The following is a 19,945-nucleotide window of genomic DNA, read 5'->3' as shown; positions in this document are numbered from 1 at the left end:
TAAATGGAGGTTAAGTGACTTGCCCAGAGTCAAACAGTAAGTGTTTGAAGCTGAATTTGAACTCAGGTCTTCCTGACTTCAGGTCCAGTGCTCTATCCATTATGACATGTAGCTGTTACCTAGCTGTTTCTCTTCATTAAAATGATAGATTGTCAGAAGGACCTGGGTTTAAAATCCACCTAAGCTGCTCACTAGCTGTCTGACTGATCAAGCTTGAATTTTAGTTTTCTTATTAGTGAAATGGGGACAATAATACCTGGTGTGCTTTATCTCACACGGTGGTTGTAAGAACCAAATGAAATTATGTATGTAAAGTGCTTGGCAAGCCTTAAACGCTAGTTGTATGTTATTTTTCAGCCATTATGGCTAGCTGAGGCTTGACAGAAGAAATCGTTCATAAAAGCTCTTTGTATATCTGAAAGCATTAAGAACAAAGCTTTCCACTAAAATCAAGGTTCCCCAAATAATTCCTATCAACTTCTACAATACAAACTCATTATCAACTCATATTGAATAAGTTCTGGAAAGTCATACCTTCCAATCTGTTGACAACATCGTTTCATTGTCAAACAATGGAATGCAGACTTTGAAGTAACAAAACTCAAAACATATCATAAAACGAAGAAAAACCTACATTCAAAACCAAATAACCACGAGGTATAACGTGGGATACAAGACACAGCACTGGCCTTAGAAAGAAAGTTCTGAAATCCTTAAAGTCCTATGTGAATATTCGTTGGTAGGGTCCCCCTTACTGGAAGTCCTCCTCACTGCGGTCCCCTTCAAACAGAAGCTGGATGACCACTTGGCTAGTAGGTTGAAGAAGAGACACTGAGTCCAGTTGGGGGGTGGGGGTTGACCCATAAGGTCCCTTCAAGTTCCTGAACTCTGGTGATTCTGTAATCTCTTAGGCCTATCCCACATAATACTATTAGAGGGAAAATGCCAGCATCTAGTCAGAAGGAAGAGCTTTGCCTTGTTACCTACAATCCTGCTTTTCCAATCACTTGGAGATACATGACTGCTCTGACTTGATGTCAGATCCAGTGAAACTGACTTGAGGTTAAGCTTCCATCATAAGGCCAGGGGATCACTGAGTGACATCCCTGGCACTGTGAGGGACCCTGAAAGGTTTACATATTAAAATATCCTGGGAATCAGCAGGGGAGGGAGCTGGGGAAAGGAAAAGGAAAAGTACAAGAAAGAGAAAAAAAAAAGAGCATAGACTAGGTCAACAATGAGCCAGCTTCTCTTCGCCCATGATTGATGACTCAGTTTGACCATCAGATTTCCTTTTAATAGTGTTATGAAATGAGGGCAGAGTAAACTAAAAGCCATCCCCTGCCCCATCCCTCCATGAGGATGCTACCTCTAATTCCATAAAAGTGTTTGTTTCTTCATTCCAAGACTATTACACCTAGTTACGACACCTCTAACCATGTGTTTGGTTCCTGCATCTTGTAAAATTGTATTTAGGTGCAGAGAAGCTTTAGTATTCAATGTATCAGTGAAAAGAAGGTTTTTGTTTGTTTTGTCCCAGATTTATGATTTCATTAGGGATAGATAAGAAATTCCTCCACCCATGGAGATCCACAGCTCAGAGATTTGTCTTAGAGAATTACCTGAGGCACTGAAAGGGTAAATGACTTACCCAGGATCAAACAACTTTTGTGTCCTACAGCTTAAACTCAAATCTAGACCCAAAGACAGTTCTCTAACTCCTATCCCATACTGCTTTGCATGCCAAGCATAATGTCAGTGGAAAATGAAAATATGTGATTTACACACACGCACGCAAAAATCACTGCTCCTCTTTTCCAATTGTATCCTGACTTTTGTTTCACCCCAGTTTGCACTGATATGTGTATGCAAATGAAATGAGTTCATGAGTTACAGTATTCATAAATTACCAAATAAACTGAATTATATATTTTTTTAAAAATAGTACAAGACTTCCAGCAAGATTTAAGTAGAGTGGAACCACAAATTCATCATACATAATAAAATTTTTACACATTCTAAAATACATTTCAAAGAATATTTTAAAATATCTTAAAGCTTATTCCCTACTTTTAGGAAGTCACTAATAATGAGCTTAAGTAAATAAAATAGTGGAACCACTAAATCTTTTAGCACATGGTCATAATCAGTTACAGAGAAGCAACAAGCCTCATCTTAAAAAACCAAACAAACACACGTATTGTACCACGATAAAGATGGCCATCACTGTGCAACCAAAATGACATTGTTTTTCTTACAGGCTATAATTATAGAAAATATGCCATGCATGAAATATGAAAAGTACTGTCAATACACTCTTCAACACAACATTCAAAATATCAACAAGGTTTAACTCTCAAAGAAAAAGTCATTGAAGGGTTGTGACAGATCACTTCAGTGGAAAGGTTACCCCCACCGATTGAATCACAAATCCTTAAAATACAATTAAATTGATACTTTCACCATGTCAAGCCCAGAAGATCAGTATATTAGTAAGAATTAAATCATCATCTATGTTAATAAGAGTCAAAATTCAAAGCACACCAACATTCCCATTTCCCTTCCAAACAGAATCTGTCACCAGCTGATCAGTGTCAAACCAAAAACTTTCCAGTTCTCTCCATTGATATTTCAAATGGATTTCTAAATCAATCAGGCTTCCCCTTGCCCCCGGCCCATATCCTCAAAGACATCACCCATCTGCTGGACCATCAGATGGCCCACAGTTGGGTAAGGCAAAGACTCAATGAACCCTATGAGATTCATTCCTTTAAACCAAGGAACTCTTTCAGGTAATTTCATACACACCTGAATATCACACATGAGGAACTGGAAAATATTGGTGAAGTGGACAAGAGACTGTCACCATCCACTAGGAGAAGACACCACATTCATATTCATGCATGGAGGTGTGACTGATGGTAGCTGCTTACCCCTTGATGATCAGAGATGAGCAAGGTAGTCTCAGTGCTGCTTAGACCCTGCCAGTAGTGTCATGGGAGAGACATATGCTGTTAGTGATGATACAAAGGCAGTGGGAAGCTTTATTTTAACAACCAAAAACCATAGGATACATAGAGAGAAACAAAAAAGCTCAGGGGTAGGGATAGAGCTTTTTGTTTTTTTCTAGAACACTTTGAGCTAGAACCTTTAGGAACAAAAAATATTAACTGCTTCATCATCTTTGTTTCCAACAATTTTATGTGAAATGATTAAGGTGAATACCTTGAAAGAGGTTTTAATTGATTTCTCAAAATCCATTTTTTGACTGTTTAACATCACAAAGACTATATGTACATACTTACATGTGTATATATGTATGTACATACATATATACACACACACGCATACGTACTTGCTCAATGCCGACTCAGAGAGTGAAAAATTCTTAAGACCTCCTCCAGTGTATGTGAATGATAGAAGCTGTGATCTAAATATGTATGACTGGTTCCAGCATGCACATCATATGGGGCATTCAAAGCTCATGCAAGTAGCTTTGGGTGGTTTCTATTAGGGGGTGTACATAACATGGTGCTTAAAAAAAAACAAAACAAGGAGCAGTCAGGGTAGGAAAATGTGAGCTCTAGCTCACTTGCAAACTTGCTTTTACCTCTGAAAAGTCTCTTTATATGATTAGGCTGATCTCAGGGCAAAGCTGGTTTTGAAACTGACACACGAGCGCTACCACAGGCAGGCCAATTACTATGCAAAGTTGTCAAAACACACCTCAGGAAGACAATAAATGCAGTGAGGTGTAAAATAAGCTGAGTTTCCAGCAGGAATCCAGCAAATTATGGCACAAACAGAAAATACCGACACTGAAAAGGGAGAGAGGAGGTGATCTGCAATTATTAAGGAAATGTAGCCATATTCATTCTCCATCCCTTCCCCCACGATAATCATGTCAAAACTAGCAAGGTTATTTAGGGTCCTCGAGGGGGTACACAATCAGGGATGAGAGATAAGGGTTGCTGGTGCGTCAGTAGTCTGGTACAGAATACAATCAAGCTAGTTGAAGGCTTACTTCTCACTGAATGTGCTTTACACAATTTTTCTACAATTTCTATAACCCCTACTGACCTTAGGTAATGTACTGGACATCAAACAAGGCCACGGCATGTCCTAGTCATGCCATCCTACACCAGTAAGAGTCCTGATCATGCAAACACACAAGCCAATTTGGCACATCTGTGTTTAAAGGGCAGGAGCAAGTCTATGGAGCTGCTTTCCTCTATGAGCCTTATGAATAAATGCAGAGGCTGTTTGCAAGGTCATCCTCACAAAGGTAGACAGTTTGGCTGAAATTACTTCAAAGGGAGGATACAGAATATTCCAAAGACAGGCCATATGCCCACAGGCACTTTACAACTTCCTACTTTGGAAAAGAAAACTGACATCTGTTTTCCAATGGAAAGCTACAAACAAGTTTGTAAAAGTAAATTAGGTCGTCTCATTTTTTCACACTACTTACTGGGGGGATAGAGGAGTTACAGAGCACTTTATCTTCACCTCTCTGAGAGCTGCTTCTTGTAATCTTAGGTGAAAGGGGGGACTTTTCTGCAGCTCTCCTTCATTCTATGATCTTTCCTATGCATTTTACAATTCATGGATCACTGCTGGTAGTAACTCTCAAGACTCATGCTTGCCCTTCATTAGTCAGAGGAAGACTTTGCATTATTCCAATCAAGTCTATAATTCCTCCCTCCCCACAATCCCCTATACAAAACAGCATGGTATCCTCCAAAGAAATATAAAATCGGGATAGAGGCAGGGTAGTTAGTTTGAGTAGCCAGAAAATGAAAAGTGACTGCATTTGTGAAACTCAATGAGTCTGGGTTTGATAAGTGATGGGCAGAAAGGCTACTCTGATTAGGAAAAACACTTACAAGAATTTTCTTCACTAAGCTTCCAGAAATGATTTGACAAATCTTTAATATTTGGGCAATTTCTGAGAATTCCACAAAGCTGCACCTACATTGTCAGTACCTTCAATGACAACCGCCATGTAAGCGAAGTGGCAAATGGATGACATTCTTTGAAGCTGGACCTTTTATGTCCTATCCACATTACAGGGATCCAAAGTTGATTATAACCACAGGATCAGTAAGCTCCTTTATTATATCCCAGATATTCTGGGGCTCCATTGTAGAGCTCAGTTTGGCATCCCATTATAAAACTATCACCAGTAAGAAATGGCTGCCAAGTACAGAATGATATCCTACATCAAACGGAGAACACTGGAGATGTATCCTCATGGGTATTTTAAAGCTCTGAAGTGTGAGAAGTGAGAATTCACAGATCCTTCATTCACACTTTCGTGGCATCACGGCATCCTAGACAATTGAATTGTTTACAAGCTTATACCCGAGTTTGTTGATCTAAGCAGAAATGTATGCTAATGTTAGGATTTCTATCTATGAGGTTATTCTTTAACAGGCATTGGATTTACCTCTACCAATGAAACAGCAATTAGACTTAGTTTAAGTAAAAACCAATGGAACTTATCCAATGAAGTGGTTTGGAAGCAAGTGATCTGGACAGTTCTTTTTTATTTAAGAAAAAAAAAAGAATCTTGCCAATTTCACATTCAACTTTCTTGGAATTTCTTCTTGGCTGAATGTGGAACAGAGCATACATCCTACATCTCCAGTTTTAAATGAGGACTTCATGGCTGACTAGAGGGTATTAGACAACATTCCAAAGCAGTAATGAATTTAGCTCAACAGTCCAGAGAACTAGTGCTAACCTAGCAGGGCTGCATTTACCCCCACCAGCAGGCAATGCAAGGGGACATGTGTCTACATATAACATATACAACTGGACACCTAGCTTTGGGGCTTAGGAAACATTGGAGAGTTGGAAAACCACAGAAAAGAAGCTTCAAATACCACTTGATTCATTTAAAAAGAAACTGTGTCACACATTGAAGGACATTAATCTATCTCTACTCTCTGAAAACCAAGAGAGGATGTCAATGGACAGAAGGAATCCATCCATCAAGAGTTTCTTTGAGAAAATATGCACACATTTCCCTCTGCCTATAGCCAAAAGTTTTAGTTTTAAATATCATTAAGTACATGAAGACATGTGTTTAATAAAATAAAAAATTATTTATCATATTCTATCAATATGATAGTCTTATCTATTTAAGAAAGCTGTAGAAGTGAGGCAAGAAATTATCAACTGAATTTGATCTGTAGACCTGACTGAATCAAGCCTTCCTTCATCACTCCCCACCATTGCCATACTGCTCCTGTCCACCCCTCAAATCTCATCATTTTTTTTAAAGTATAACTTTATTGTTATGATTGAGAAAATTCTTTCAACTTTCTACGTCATTCTGCCTACACAGATTCAGCCTTAATATTTAATGTTTTGTCCACTAAACTTTCAGAAATCGCATTGCTGACAGAGAACTCAAGCTGGCCACTGGCCAGTGGTCTGTATCCTAGAACATGGACATCCGAAACTGCTTCACCTGAGTGAAGTGCCCCTGGAATGGAAAGACCACAAGCCACCTTTTACATTTTAGTTCCCAGGGCCAAACGGCTTTTTGATAATGAAAATTCTTTAGGTCTAAATGAACTAACAATCAAACAAATTCATTTCCTCTTGTGGCTTCTTTATTGGACATTTGTGCCTTAAAGCAGTAGTTCTTAACCTGGGGCCAATGAACTTTAAAAAAAAATTGATAATTGTATTTTGGTATAAATGATTTCCTTTGCGTTCCTATGTTTTTTATCCGTTTAAAAACATGAAGAAGGGATCCACAGGTTTCTGCCAAAATAGCCCACAACATAAAAAAGTTAAGAATCTTGTTCTAAAGGTTAGTTACCAGAATCCCAAGACTTTTCCTTGGAAAAAAAATATATAAATATATACTTTTAAAAATCAATTAACAAAGCAATTAGGTCATGAGATCCATCCATCTATCTATCTATCTATCTGTCAGATCTATCCATCTCTCTTTCCAGTTTATGAACTGCATTGCCCAGTATAGGCCAGGAAGCATAGACTCCAATGAGCCAGTACTGGTCCCTCTGGTCATTATGTTGATGTTATAAATATGTAAATATTTATGTAAATAAAGAAGGAAATATACCGTATACTTTGCTAGGCAAATCATTAATCTCCTTTGTTCTCTTCAGAAGCTATATTTGTAACAGATTGCAAAGAGAACATGCATATTCAAATTACTTTGTTTTCCTAAACTAGACTTATGGTGCTTGGTTAAAAAATTCTGTAACAAAAAAACACCAAACCAATCCTTCTCTTATCAAAACCAATAATATAAATATAAAGCCACCAGGGAAGCTTCATTCCAGGGATGGCCTCTTCTATGTCAAGTCACATGTGGCTGGGCTTGCTCCCTGGGAAGCCTTGAATCAAATTCAAAAAGTACATAATTCTCTTCCTAATTTGCATCTGCATTCCAACAGCCCCTGGAAAGATGAAATATTAGAATCTGCATGGAGCACACTATCTGCTTTATTTAACACACAAGATGAATGTGCTTGGGAGAAAACAAGTATAGTTTACACTGAGCAAATGGTTGGAATCAAAAGGTCTCACCACCTCCAAACAGTAAATTTCCTTCATCTCAAAAACATCCTACCCTGTATCCATCTTCTGTTCTGAAGTTTAGGAGGAGAAGTGATTTAAGGCATACCTCGGAGCTGCCTGGGAGTTCGGATCCTGCAGTGGAATTCGTTTTGTACAGAGGTCCATTGGATTCTTCTCCTAGAGGAGAGAGGAACAAGATTCCATGAAAAATTGTCCACCTGCTGGAAAGGAGCTCAGTGCCTAGTGACAGCATTAGGGACTGGCAAGAATTCCGATGGTCAAGCTCTGAGGCATGGAAGGAAGGAAAAGACAATGGCAGAATTAAATGCCCACACTCAACATGGAGCTGGATGGGTAAAAAGAATGTCAAACCACCACTAACACCAAAAACAAAGGATATTTACAAAATGGTTTTTTGTGATCACAACAAAAGGCTGCAAATTATTCACCTCCTGTTATTCTTTAAGCTGGCTATCACCTCCCCTTTGGAGGAACAGTGATCACTACACCCAACAGAAATCGCCTTCCTGGAGTGAGAATATTCCCAGTTGCAAACCATCAGATGGGGTTGCTGCCCAAGGGATGCCCATGGACAGCTCCTATTGTCTGTCATCTGAGATTTACTAGCACCTTGACTTGTTGGCTGGAAATTACGTGTGGCAGATTACAGCCAGAACATTAAAGGAACTTAGTCCTACACAACTCTGAGCTGTGTTCCTGTATCACTGACATCTTTGTGAGAGATGTGAGAAGAATACCTCAGGCTGAAGTGGGCAATCTATAGGACTCACCAATATTGAGAAAAAAATTTATCAGAGGCCGAGCACTTTACTCTATCCTGATGCCTACTTAGGAAAACATGGAGATGAATCTTCTCGCCTCAAAACTTCTCAAAAGGGCATATGAAATATCCTTAGGAATAATAATAAATAAGTGAATAAAAACACATAAGGATAATATCCTTAGAGCTGTGGTGGGGGAGAGTGGGGCATGGGGGGAAGATGTGAAAGGCAATGTAATAATGGAGAAATACAGATAAAGACTTGGAATCAGAAGGTATGGGTTCGAATCCTAGCTCGTTCATTAACTGGGTTACAATAGACAAGTCAGTCCATCTCTTTCACGCTCTATGCCCGTAAATAGGGCATGTAATAAAGCTGGGACAATGTACCCTAAACTCTTCTAGAGAGAAAAACACTTTGTATGCTTTCATAGACTTCTTTAGTCACTCTTCTGCAGTATCACAAGTGACATTTTTTTTTTACAGGTACTTTCCCAGCTCAGAGACCTTAGGGTGTCTTGGATTTAGAGAAACAAAGGTCCTAAGAAACAGCCCTCATTATTTTCCCTCATTTCACACACTGGGTAACCACAGCCCTAGGAGTTGTTGCAGTGACTTGCCCAAGGACATACAGGTAATAAGTGGGCAGGGCTGAGATTCGAACCCAGATCATCTTGCTCCAAATTCAGTGCTCTTTCCAATGAGCCACACTACCCTTCCCCACCACTGGTGCTGCGTGGCTATTAGCTCTTCCTATCATCATCTATAGTAGCAACATTTGAGAAGTAGGAGACATAAAGCTACTGTGTGCACAGCACATCCCTAACACAAAGCACATGGCACCAATCACAAAAGAGCATGCAGGGTGAGGCGCAAGACTCATTTTTCTTTCGCTTCATCAGCCGTCTTCCTTTCCCATCGCCAACCACAAGGCTGGGCCTCTGCTAGTCTTAGCTCCATCTACCAGTCGCTAAAGTATCGACGTGTGGGTGAAAATCCACACTGGAGTGAGAAGGGCACCAGCCTGTCCCCATTCCCCACTAAGCAGTGGAGGGACACTCCCGCCCCCACGCCGCACAGACTCATTGAACCAATGACACCAAGTCTCCTTGCTCTTATTCTCATTCCGTCTCTCCTCTCTGGAATTTTCTGGCTGTACCCCAGGCCTGGAAGTCTCTCCCCCTTTATCTCTGGCTCCTGGTTTCCCTGGATCCCTTCAAGTCTGAAGGCTGAAATCCTGTCATCTACAGGAAGGAGTTTCTGTAGATGGTGAAATCAATCAATTCATTAACTAATCAATACCCCTAAATTCTGGTGCCTTCCCTCTTTGGGTTATCTCCAATTTATTCTATCTTTAGCTTGTTTGTGCTTCATTGTCTGCAAGCTTTTCCCTCATAAGACTGTTAGCTCCTTGAGAGCAGGGACAGATTTTTTTTTTTTTGCTTTGGTGGGGGTTTTGCCTTTTTTTTTTTTTCCGGATCCCCAGAGCTTAGCACAGTGCTTGGCACAAAATAAATGTTTAATAAGGGGCTGATTGCCTGATTGACTTTAAAGGTAAGGGAGGTAAAAGGGGAAAGAATAAAAAGATAATCCTTAGTCATTATGGAAACTATATCAGGAGAAAGGTTTAGTTTAAGTCTGAGTACATTCAAAAAGAACAGCAAATCTGACCAAAAAAAGAAAAAGGCGGATGCGGATAATTTGAAACATAATGTAAGTTTAGAGCCTTATATGAAGTACCCAGATTGATCCTGAGGAATGCAAAAGGATGGAGGCCTGGTTCTGGTCTGCCCAACAGCTTGCTGTATGACTCTGAACAAATTACTCGGAGGCCCACAGGTTTAGAAGTGGATGAGACTTTAAAGGACCTCTCATTTCAGAGGTGTAGAAACTGAGAAATAAATGAGTTAAGTGACTTGCCCAAGGTCACAAGGCAGAAACTGAACCCAAGTTCAGTAAATCCAAATCCAGTGCTTTTTCCTTTGCACCACACTGCCAGATTCCAGTTTCCTCACCTTAGAAGTGAGAATGATGGGTTAAAAGCTCTTGGCATTTTTAATTTTGCGTGATTCTACTTATTCAACTGATTCTGCTTATTCAACAGTTTCTAAGAAATGTTCAACTGCTACTCATCTCCCTAAGTAAAGTTTTTCATAAGACAGTGTCTCTAAAAGGCACCAAAAAGAGAAAATTAGTATGGAAGTTTTTAAAGGCAAGAACTCAGTGATTTTATAGAAGACAGTTTCAATTTCCCTACCCTGTTATAAGATCGATGAGTTGAAAGTGACCTTAGACATCATCTAGATCAACCCCTTTAATTTTACAGATGAGGAAACTGAGGCCCAGAAGGGTTAAATGACTCATCCAAGATAATACAGGTAGTGTTTGAGCCAGGATTCCAACTCAGACTCTCTGCCTCTAAATCCAGAACTTTTTCTACCATCTCATTCTGCATCCTTTTAAGAAGGGATGGGGTTAATAGTTGTCCCCAGTCTCTTCCCTATTCATAAGAGAATTCCTCGCTTCTACACAGGAAAGAAGACATCGGATGTCGTCTTCCATGAAAACTTGAAGAATAAGGAAAGGGAATATAAACATTTACATAGCACCTACTTTGTGCCAGGTACTGTGCTGAGAGCTTTTTACAAATATTATCTCATTTCATCCTCAGAGCAGCCCTATGATATTATCATCCCCATTTTACAGTTGACAAAACTGAAGCAAGTAGGAGTTAAGTGACAGCTAGTAGGTGTATAAGGACAGATCTGACTTCAGATCTTATTGACTCCAGGCCCAGCGCTCTATCCACTGTGCTACCTGCTGCAATATTATAAAGCTGAGTGCTCACTGACTGAAACTAATTAAATTCACTTAAAATAATTAAAATAATTAAAAGTTTAAAAGAAAACTGATTCATCAAAAATGATTAGTCACCAGCACTTAGATCATTTGATTGTTTTCATCTTTCTACAACATTTTAAATCTTTTAAATGCAAGATAACTTTCCTGCCTCTCTTCCCAAGATCTCCCAGTGCCTGGTGTATTATTATGCACATAATAGGCACTAACTAGAAGGTTGGTGCATGCATGAATGGATGGATTTTCTGCCACTTGGGTTTCAGAAGGATGACTGCAATGGGTTTTCCATGTCTGGGAAAAGGAAGAAGGCTGTGGTGGTGACAGGACAAAGCAGTGCACAATACAAACAATTAACAGGGTGGTGAACAAGAGATCTTTTTTTTTCTGGTTAGTACAATACCTTCTGGATTTGTGGACTTGAACTTGGTGAGAACAGCAATATCATCTTCAAGGGAAAAAAACATGGTGTTAACTAACAGCCTAGCAGAGTAGTGACCTTCCCGTAACATCTTTAATGTAAGTTCTATACTCTTACAATACACCAGAAACCAGAATAAGCCAGTGGCTCGGACGGGTTTTCTTCAGGGTTTGGTATAAATTAGATTTAGTGTGCGTGCTCTCCTTCTCCCCTGGCGTCACTGTGTTCACCTGGCATTTGTCCAAAGTAAGAAACGTAACAGGCCCCTGCATTTAGAATGACTCAGCTTTCTCTTCACAGACCCAAAATTCCAACCCAACAGATTAGCCAACAACATCTGAATTACCACGGCTTGTTGTCTGCTGGACATCTCCATTAACCAACAAGCAAAGTGCTAACTATGCGTTTGGGAAGCCCCAGGCATTGTCTGAGATGTAGAATAATAATAACAACAATAATAGCAAACGTTTATAAAGTGCCTACTCTGTGCCAGGTATCGCGCTAGGCACTTTACAATTATTATCTCATTTGAGCCTCTTAACAACCGTGGGAGGTGAGTGCTATTATGATCCCCATTTTACAGATGAAGAAACTGAGGCAAACAGAGGTAAAACACCTGGGCCAGGGTCACACAGTTAGCAGGTATCTGAGGCCAGATTTGAACTCGAGTCTTCTAGACTCCAGACCTCATGCTCTACCCACTGTGCCGCCTCTTCTGACAATACAGAAGACGATGACACAGTCTCTGCCCTAAAAGGACTTGATAATCCAGTTGGGAGCCATCTGTAGAAAACGCCTCACTGAAATTCAGCAAGGACAAACATGATTATGTTCCTAGTACTGTGAACGTAGAGCGTCCAAGTGGGATGCAGAGAGCTGGCTTTGGAGTGGAAAGGCTAGATTTCAAGACTTATCCCATACACATACAAGTTTTGTGAACATAGAACATGTCACTTAATCCCTTAATGTACAAGGCAACTCTAGAAGACAATAAATTATACATTATATGCTGATATGCATTGATGGAAGGACTTTCCAAGTTAGGGGTTCCCCACACCAGGGAACTCAAATGTCCTCCAGACCCCTTCCCCTTTCCTCCCACACTGACACATGAAAAAGCAACGCAGAGTGGTGTAGAGGCCGGAAGCCACCGCTGTTTACACTCCCAGGAGGCCTACAGTCTGGTAGGCAGATAACACAGGAGCATAAAATATGTAATATTATATAAATGCATTGTTGTTCGGTTGTTTCAATCATGTCCAACTTTTCATGACCTCAGTTAGGGTTTTCTTGGCCAAGACAATGGAGTGGTTTGCCATTTCCTTCTCCAGCTCATTTTACAGATGAAGAAACAAAGGCAAACAGGCTTAAGTGACGTGCCCAGCGTCACAAAGTTAGTAATATAGTAGCATATTTGAGAAGGGAGGTCCTTGGATTCCTTCAATATTTAGCTCAGGGAAGCAGCTACACAGAAGGGGTAGGCATGGATAGATTGCAATTAACATCACTGGAAGGAATTTCCACATTAATGAAAGTCAAAGGTCTATTTACAAGTAGGACCCCTGGACTTGGAGATGGTTGGGACCTTAAGTTTTACCTTGTTCGATTTCCTCTTTTTATGGGATGAATAAATTAAGGCTCTCTTTCCTCTAGGTCATACTGCTTTAAAAACTGATTATCCAAGCCAGAGACTCCTGCCTCCACCCAGTTTTTTCATCCGTGACATGAGATTCTAACACTCTGTCCGAGTGACCTAGAACTGGACACAGAAGCAGCAGCCTCCTCTGGGGAGTTCGTGATTGGTTGTTATATGTGGGAAGGGTTGGGAGTTTATCTGTAGTAGCAGTATGGTTTCTGTTGTGCAAAACAAGAGGGACTAGTCCTTGAAGCAGCCTTTTTTCCTTCATCAAAAAAGCTTTCCCATTTCCCACAATACTCTCTACTAAGCTAGTATATTTGACAAGACTTTAGATCAAATCTGGGCTTCAAACAAGGCTGTGAGTATCTAAGCAAGAAAATGAACCTGTTTGCCTCAGTTTCCTCATGTAAATAAGGATAATAACAGCACCTACCTCCCAGGGTTGTGAGAATCGAATGAGATAATAGGCTTAACATAGTGCCTGGCACATTGTATGGCTTATAGAAATGTTAGTTCTTATCGTTAGAATACATCTTTCTCAGCATTCTTTGCAACCTTTCCAAAAATCTTTAACAACCTTAATTTGAGGCAGTATGGCACAGTGAATGAAGAATTGCTCTCAAAGCTGGGTACAAGTGCTGACTTTGACACATACTGGTTGGGTGACCCTGGGGATATCCCTCTAAGACTATAAGTTCTCATGAAGGTGCCAACCTACATTGACAGAGGGATTTTACTCAACTGAGAGCACCTTATAGCAATGAAATCCAAGGTCCCATCCCTGTCCTTAATTTGGGGCATGCCAATGGATACAGTCAGGAAGACTTGTCTTCCTGGGTTCAAATCCATCCTCAGACACTTACTGGCTTGTAAGCCTGGCTAAGTCACCTAACCCTGTTTGCCTCAGTTTCTCATCTGGAAAATAAGCTGGAAAAGGAAATGGAGAACCAATCCAGTATCTTTGCCAAGAAAACCCTAAACAGGGTCACAAAGAGTCAGGCATGACTGACACAACTAAAGAACAACAAAAACAATGTTACAGACTTCCTCACCTTACTACTTTACCTGTTTGGGTAGTCTTCATGACCTAAATACTTCTACTGGCCATTCCTATACTAGTTATCTCACTCCAGCACCTCCTATTCTTGACTCAGTCTCCATCTCAACCAGGCTTGTATTTCTGCTCCCTGATATATCCCTAGTCCACAAACAATCTGCATAAGGTCCAAATGCATGAGGACCGAGTCAAGTAACATGAGAATGAATTACTAATGTGGGCTTTAGGGGTCACCTGAGAATTTCAATCTTTTAAGCTCTCCTCATGTTCTAATAGTCATCTCTCCATAATTCTTTAACTCCATAACGACCTACTTTGTTTACAAAGTGCTCCCTCAAAAAAACAAAGCCTATAAGATGGGTCACTGTGTTTGTAATAAGGGGGGATGCTATATTTCGGGGGAAAGGAATAAAAAAACATAGTGGGTACATTGGGTAAAAATTATAATATTGGTATTATGGTATAAAAAACAAAAGGAAGCAACAAAACATTTTATTTTTAAAAATTCTACTCCTTTTTTGTTGAGCACTGACAGACTGAATACAGAATAGAATCAGATGTGGTCACTGAGTTAGTAGGTTTTACCTGTGTTTGTCATCAAGAAGAGCTCATTTGTTGCGGGGGATGGTGTACAGTATGACCAGAAATGACTGTCATAAAAACAGATGAAATCAATAAAAGTCAAAAAGGTGGTTCAAGTATTATTACCGTTGCTGTTGTTAACAATCACAACAACCACCACCATAACCAAGCCTGTGATCTGCATTAGGGTAGGGAGGTCCACATGAAGAATCCCCTCCACCAATGCAGATTGGTCTCTTCTATGCAGCTCAGTTCTAGTGAATTACCTGGGGCAATGATGTAATAGGCAGAATGATGTATCTGAGGACACACCACCTGTGAAGTGTCAAAAGTGGGACTTGTTACCAAGCTTTCCTACATCCGAATACAGCTCTACATCCATTCCCCCAACTCTCTCATTCCACAGAAAAGGAAACAGACCCGGAGAAGTTATCGGGTACACCAAGAACCCAGTAAGTATTTGCCAGATTCAGTGTTGTTATTTAGTGACATCCTTAGCCACACAGCTAGTTGGGAAAGGTGGGAGCTGGGATTCAAACCCACAGCTTCCAACTCTCAGCCCATTTCCCCATATACATTATCTTTACTACATCATGAGCCCTCAGTGGAGGGCTGGCTATTCTGATCGCTAGGTTTAAAAAAATTTAAAAAAAACCCCTCTGTATCAAGCCAAGTAATATACTCGTTTTTAAGTGGCTAAATCATTGGCAGCCCAGCATTAATGAGAATGAACCTAGCTCTTATCTGCATGAAGCAAGAATAGCCTGGTTAACAAAATACCAAATAAAAGGCTGGGGGGTGGGGGTTGGGGAGGAGGAAAGCATTCATAGATGTCTGTTTAGCTTAAAGAACTGTTGTGTTGTGTTTTTTTTAATCAGAATAAATTAGTGACATCACACCTTATTGCTCTGCTTAAGTGAACCAGTTATGCCAATTTCTCTCCTGGATACCATGGTTATCATTATTAGTCACCCAGATTTCACAATGTATTTGTTCATTAAACGTTTATTCTCAAACTACCAAATGCATAGGTGGGGTGGGGTTAGCCTCCACTAACATCATTCTTCAATGTCTTATCACAGACAGAGGAGACTGGATTCCTGACAGATGTTCCATTGAAGACCCAGCTTCATACAGGTCTTATTTTTTTTTTAATCTTTTACCTTTGTTAAGAGCTACTAATCCCTAGGGGCAGCTAGGTGGTACAGTAGATAGAGCACTGGCCCTGAAGTCAGGAGGACCTGAGTTCAAATCCGGCCTCAGACCAAACACTTGACACATACTAGCCGTGTGACCCTAGGCAAGTCACTTAACCCCAATTGCCTAAAAGCAAAAAAAAAAAAAAAGAGCTACTAATAATCCCTGCCCTACAAATCAATACAAAAAGTAAAGAAAAGCTGTTGGAAACTTCTGTACAAATACATTGCACAGAAAAGAAGTCTAGTTGCATTGTTGATGTGCAGAAGGCCTCCCCCACCCTCACCCCACCCCAGGAGAGCAGCACTGAGGAACAGAATCAGATAGAAGTAAAACCTTCAAAGACTAGAAGTGCAGGCCAAGTGACTGCATGTCAATCGTGCCAAATTCTGAGAGGCCTCTCCCCGTGGGCTGCAGAGCAACGAAGATTTGGGTCACAGTTCACAAAGGATGTCCCCTAGAGGCATGCAGGGGTGGCAGCCTGGAAGGGAGCACCCACAAGGATGAAATTACAGATCCTGGAAGAAAATACTTTGAAAATTTGAAGGAAGTTGCCCCTGCACAGGAAGGAGAAGGGGAGGGAGAGGTAGACAACAGTTCAAGTGGAAAAGGCCCCAGGAGGCTTTAGTGAAATGCAGGCTCTGTGAAGTGGTAGCCAAAACAGGAAACTCCACAGCTAGGCAGAACAATGGACAGCATTCTGGGCTGAGATGAACTCCCCTGGCAAAATCATGGAATCTCTCTCAGCCTCAGTTTTCTCATCTGTAGAATGGTCCGATAATAATAGCACCCACCTCAAAGGGTTGTGATGAGGATCAAATAGGGTGACGCTTTGTAAACTTCAAGCACTATATAAGAGTCCCAAATGAGAACAGGGGCTGATAAATCTAAAATTAAAATTTTTAATTTTAATTTAAATTAATTTAACTAATTAATTTAATTAATTTAAATTTTTAAAAAGGTTAAACATCTAAAAGAAGGCATCTAGGGCATTAGGGAGAATCTTGGAGCAGGATTTCTAGAAGGCATGGACAAAAATTACACAGGCGGCTCCATAATGCCACCAATCACGCATCCTGCCGAAGTTACCAGGCCTCCCTTGGAGACTGGTTGTGCCAAAGTTTCAACTTTAGAACTATCCTCTGAGCCCCTGCTATCCTGATTGGGGGCAGGTCTGGTACAAATACACATAGGTCTTCTGTATCTAGCCTGCCTGCCTGCATCCCTAAACCATGCTGAACATACTATATGATCACCCATCCTGTGGCCAGCTTCTTGCCATCTTCCTTATCTCCAGAACTTAGCATGGTGCTTGGTATTTAGTAAGCGTTTGCTAAAGGTCTTTCGATCATTCATCCATTCCTAAGAAGCATAGGCTCCCTTGAGAAGGGCACAGGGACAAATGATATTCTAGTGTGAGGAGGCCTCAGGCCATGAGGGAAGTTCAGAGTGAGACTGCAGCTGAAACATGTTGTTGAAGCCTGCAAAGGCAGACTTTAGGGACAGCAGGGAAGGAAAAATACTGCACTGTTCTGAAGTTATTCAATACATAATATTATATTAATATTATAATCATATAAAATAAGTTATTGTTATTAAGTGAATTAGCAACCTGTTCATCAAATAAAACACTCTGTCTTTGGGCATATTCTCTGGCTGTCCCCCATGCCTACAACATTCTCCCTCCTTATCTCTGCCTTTTGGTTTTCCTAGATTCCTTCAAATCTCATCTAAAATTCCATTTGCTATAGGAGGCCTTTCCCAACCCCTCTTAATTCTTGAGCCTTTTCTCTTTTAATAATTTCTGATTTATCCTTCATATAGCTTGTTTGTATATATTTGCTTGCTTATCCTCTCCCCTATCAGATTGTGAGTTCATTGAAGGTTTAAAAAAATAACCTTTTACACCTCTTTTTGTATGCCCAGGACTTAGCATAATGCCTGGCACATTACAGGCACTTGATGACTGACCACTCTAGGAAGGGAGCAGATGTTTTAAAATGCTCGTTTTGGAATGTTTGGGGATTTGGAAGAAGCATCTCCCTTTCTAGGCCACAAGGAAGAACCACCGTGTTTGGAGAATGGTCCAATACAAAATAGGGAAGTGGAATCTAGTGAATACAAGGAGCAGGTTTTGAGGCAACTCATTAGAAAGTCTGCTGGTGATTCAATGAGCAGAACTTTGTGTTCTAACTTGGAAGATTATACAAGAACCACAGGCTCCTGGCTCCCTGAAAATGTGCAGCCAAGACAGGAAGGGAAGGAAAACCACGTGGCAAACAACTGGGATGCTGGGTCTCAACTGAAATACATTCTCTTCAGCCACTTTATATACCTGTGCTCATGAAGCCAAACTCTCAGGGTTTTACCGTGTTGACTGACCAAATGTTATTGATCCTCATCATCCTCATCCTCATCCACAATGGGCATTTATTTAATGCTTTGGGATCTACAGAGACCTTTACAATCACCTAATTTGAGCCTCACCAAAGCCTTGAAGATAAATACTATGGGTATTATCCCCCTTTTACAGAGGGGCTGAAGCCCAAGGGAGGCCAATTCACTTGCATGTATTCACATAGCTAGCAAATATCCCAGGTAGAATTTGAACCTAGACCTTCCTAACTCCCAAGTCCAGCATCATAACCATTAACATAAGCTAAAATCCTAGGCACAGGAGCCCAGAAAATATGATTAAACAAAGAGACAAGAGGACCAGGGGTTCCAGTCTTTCTGAGGGATCAGGCACTCACAGGAAACCATAAGCCTCCTCACTGGCAAGGAATGGAATCACCACCAACAAGATTTCTGCATGTCATTTAACAGTCAGAATTTCTTATTTTTTCACACAAATTTTTTTTGTACACTTTTGTACACTCTTTTCACATAAACTCTTTTGTACACAAATTTCCCTTTTTATGAGGTGCTCCCTATTTTAATCTAATCTAGCTAATTACACAAAATACAGTACACTAGACTTAACCATGACTAAAATCTGAGAGACCTGGGTTCTAATCCCTACTCAGCAACATCGAGTGATTTCAGGAAAGTCAAGTAACCTTTCTTCACTCATTTGTTCATCTATAAAATGAGGAGAACAGACCGGAGGACCTCTAAAGTCTTCTAATCAGATGAAGAAACTAAGGCCCAGGGAGGTTAAAATGCTATGTCCAAGATCACACAGTAATGATAGGATTTAGAACTGGAAAGGTCCTTATGGTCCTGGTACAACTCCCTCATTTTACAAATGAGGAAATTGAGAACTAGGGAAATTAACTGACTTGCTCAATGACTTGCTCCCCCCTCAATGGAGGAAGTAAGGTTCAGAGCAAGGATTCAAATTCAGATCCTTAGAGTCCAAATCCAGCCCCTTCCCCATTACCCGACCCTGCCTCCCAAATACAGAACTATTCAGCCATTATTGATGCTTTCCTCACCTCACTGGACAGGCTTACTTTAGGCTGTGTCTAACCTGCTTGTCCACAGAGAACAGATTGTCTAACTCCATGGATTTCAGAAACTGTGGTGACTGTGGCAATGGTTGTGGTAACACTAGACCAAAAGTACTTATAGAGCAACCTAAATGTCAACTGGGTATTGACTCAGACTGGAGGGGCTTGGCTTAATTTTGCTTCCAATTCAATGGCCAGGCTATAAAAGTGTCCTTTAACAAATCTGTGGTGTATGGGTGTCATGGAATATTACTGCACCTCCAGAAATAACACATATGAATAACTCAGAAAAACAAGGGAAGACTCAGCTGGAGCAGCACCTATCGCATGAGGCCACCTGTCCTGACCCTATCCACTCCCAGCTGCTCGTGACCCCAACTGAAATAATCAGATATTT

At 40.5% G+C, this 19,945-nt stretch overlaps 1 protein-coding gene across 5 annotated transcripts in view; it reads right to left on the bottom strand.

The window, feature by feature from the left end:
• Positions 1-19,945, bottom strand: part of ANO5 (anoctamin 5) — a 139,579-nt gene that overhangs the window by 72,237 nt on the left and 47,397 nt on the right. For 2 of the 5 annotated variants that reach the window (XM_078148447.1, XM_021001884.2), the window contains exons 2-4: positions 11,604-11,648; positions 7,670-7,740; positions 2,934-2,981 (exon numbers count right to left, since the gene is read on the bottom strand). In XM_078148447.1, the coding sequence (XP_078004573.1) occupies positions 2,934-2,981; positions 7,670-7,740; positions 11,604-11,648 (164 nt within the window). The remainder of the gene's footprint in view (positions 1-2,933; positions 2,982-7,669; positions 7,741-11,603; positions 11,649-19,945) is intronic. The other 3 variants (XM_078148449.1, XM_078148448.1, XM_078148450.1) reach the window with 3 other exon arrangements.

The sequence above is a fragment of the Phascolarctos cinereus genome, unplaced genomic scaffold (assembly GCF_003287225.1).
Source record: "Phascolarctos cinereus isolate Bilbo 61053 unplaced genomic scaffold, phaCin_HiC Scaffold_9;HRSCAF=440, whole genome shotgun sequence".
NCBI lineage: Eukaryota > Metazoa > Chordata > Mammalia > Diprotodontia > Phascolarctidae > Phascolarctos > Phascolarctos cinereus.
Note: the sequence above shows the minus strand (reverse complement) of the source record. Positions and strands in the feature narration are given on the sequence as shown.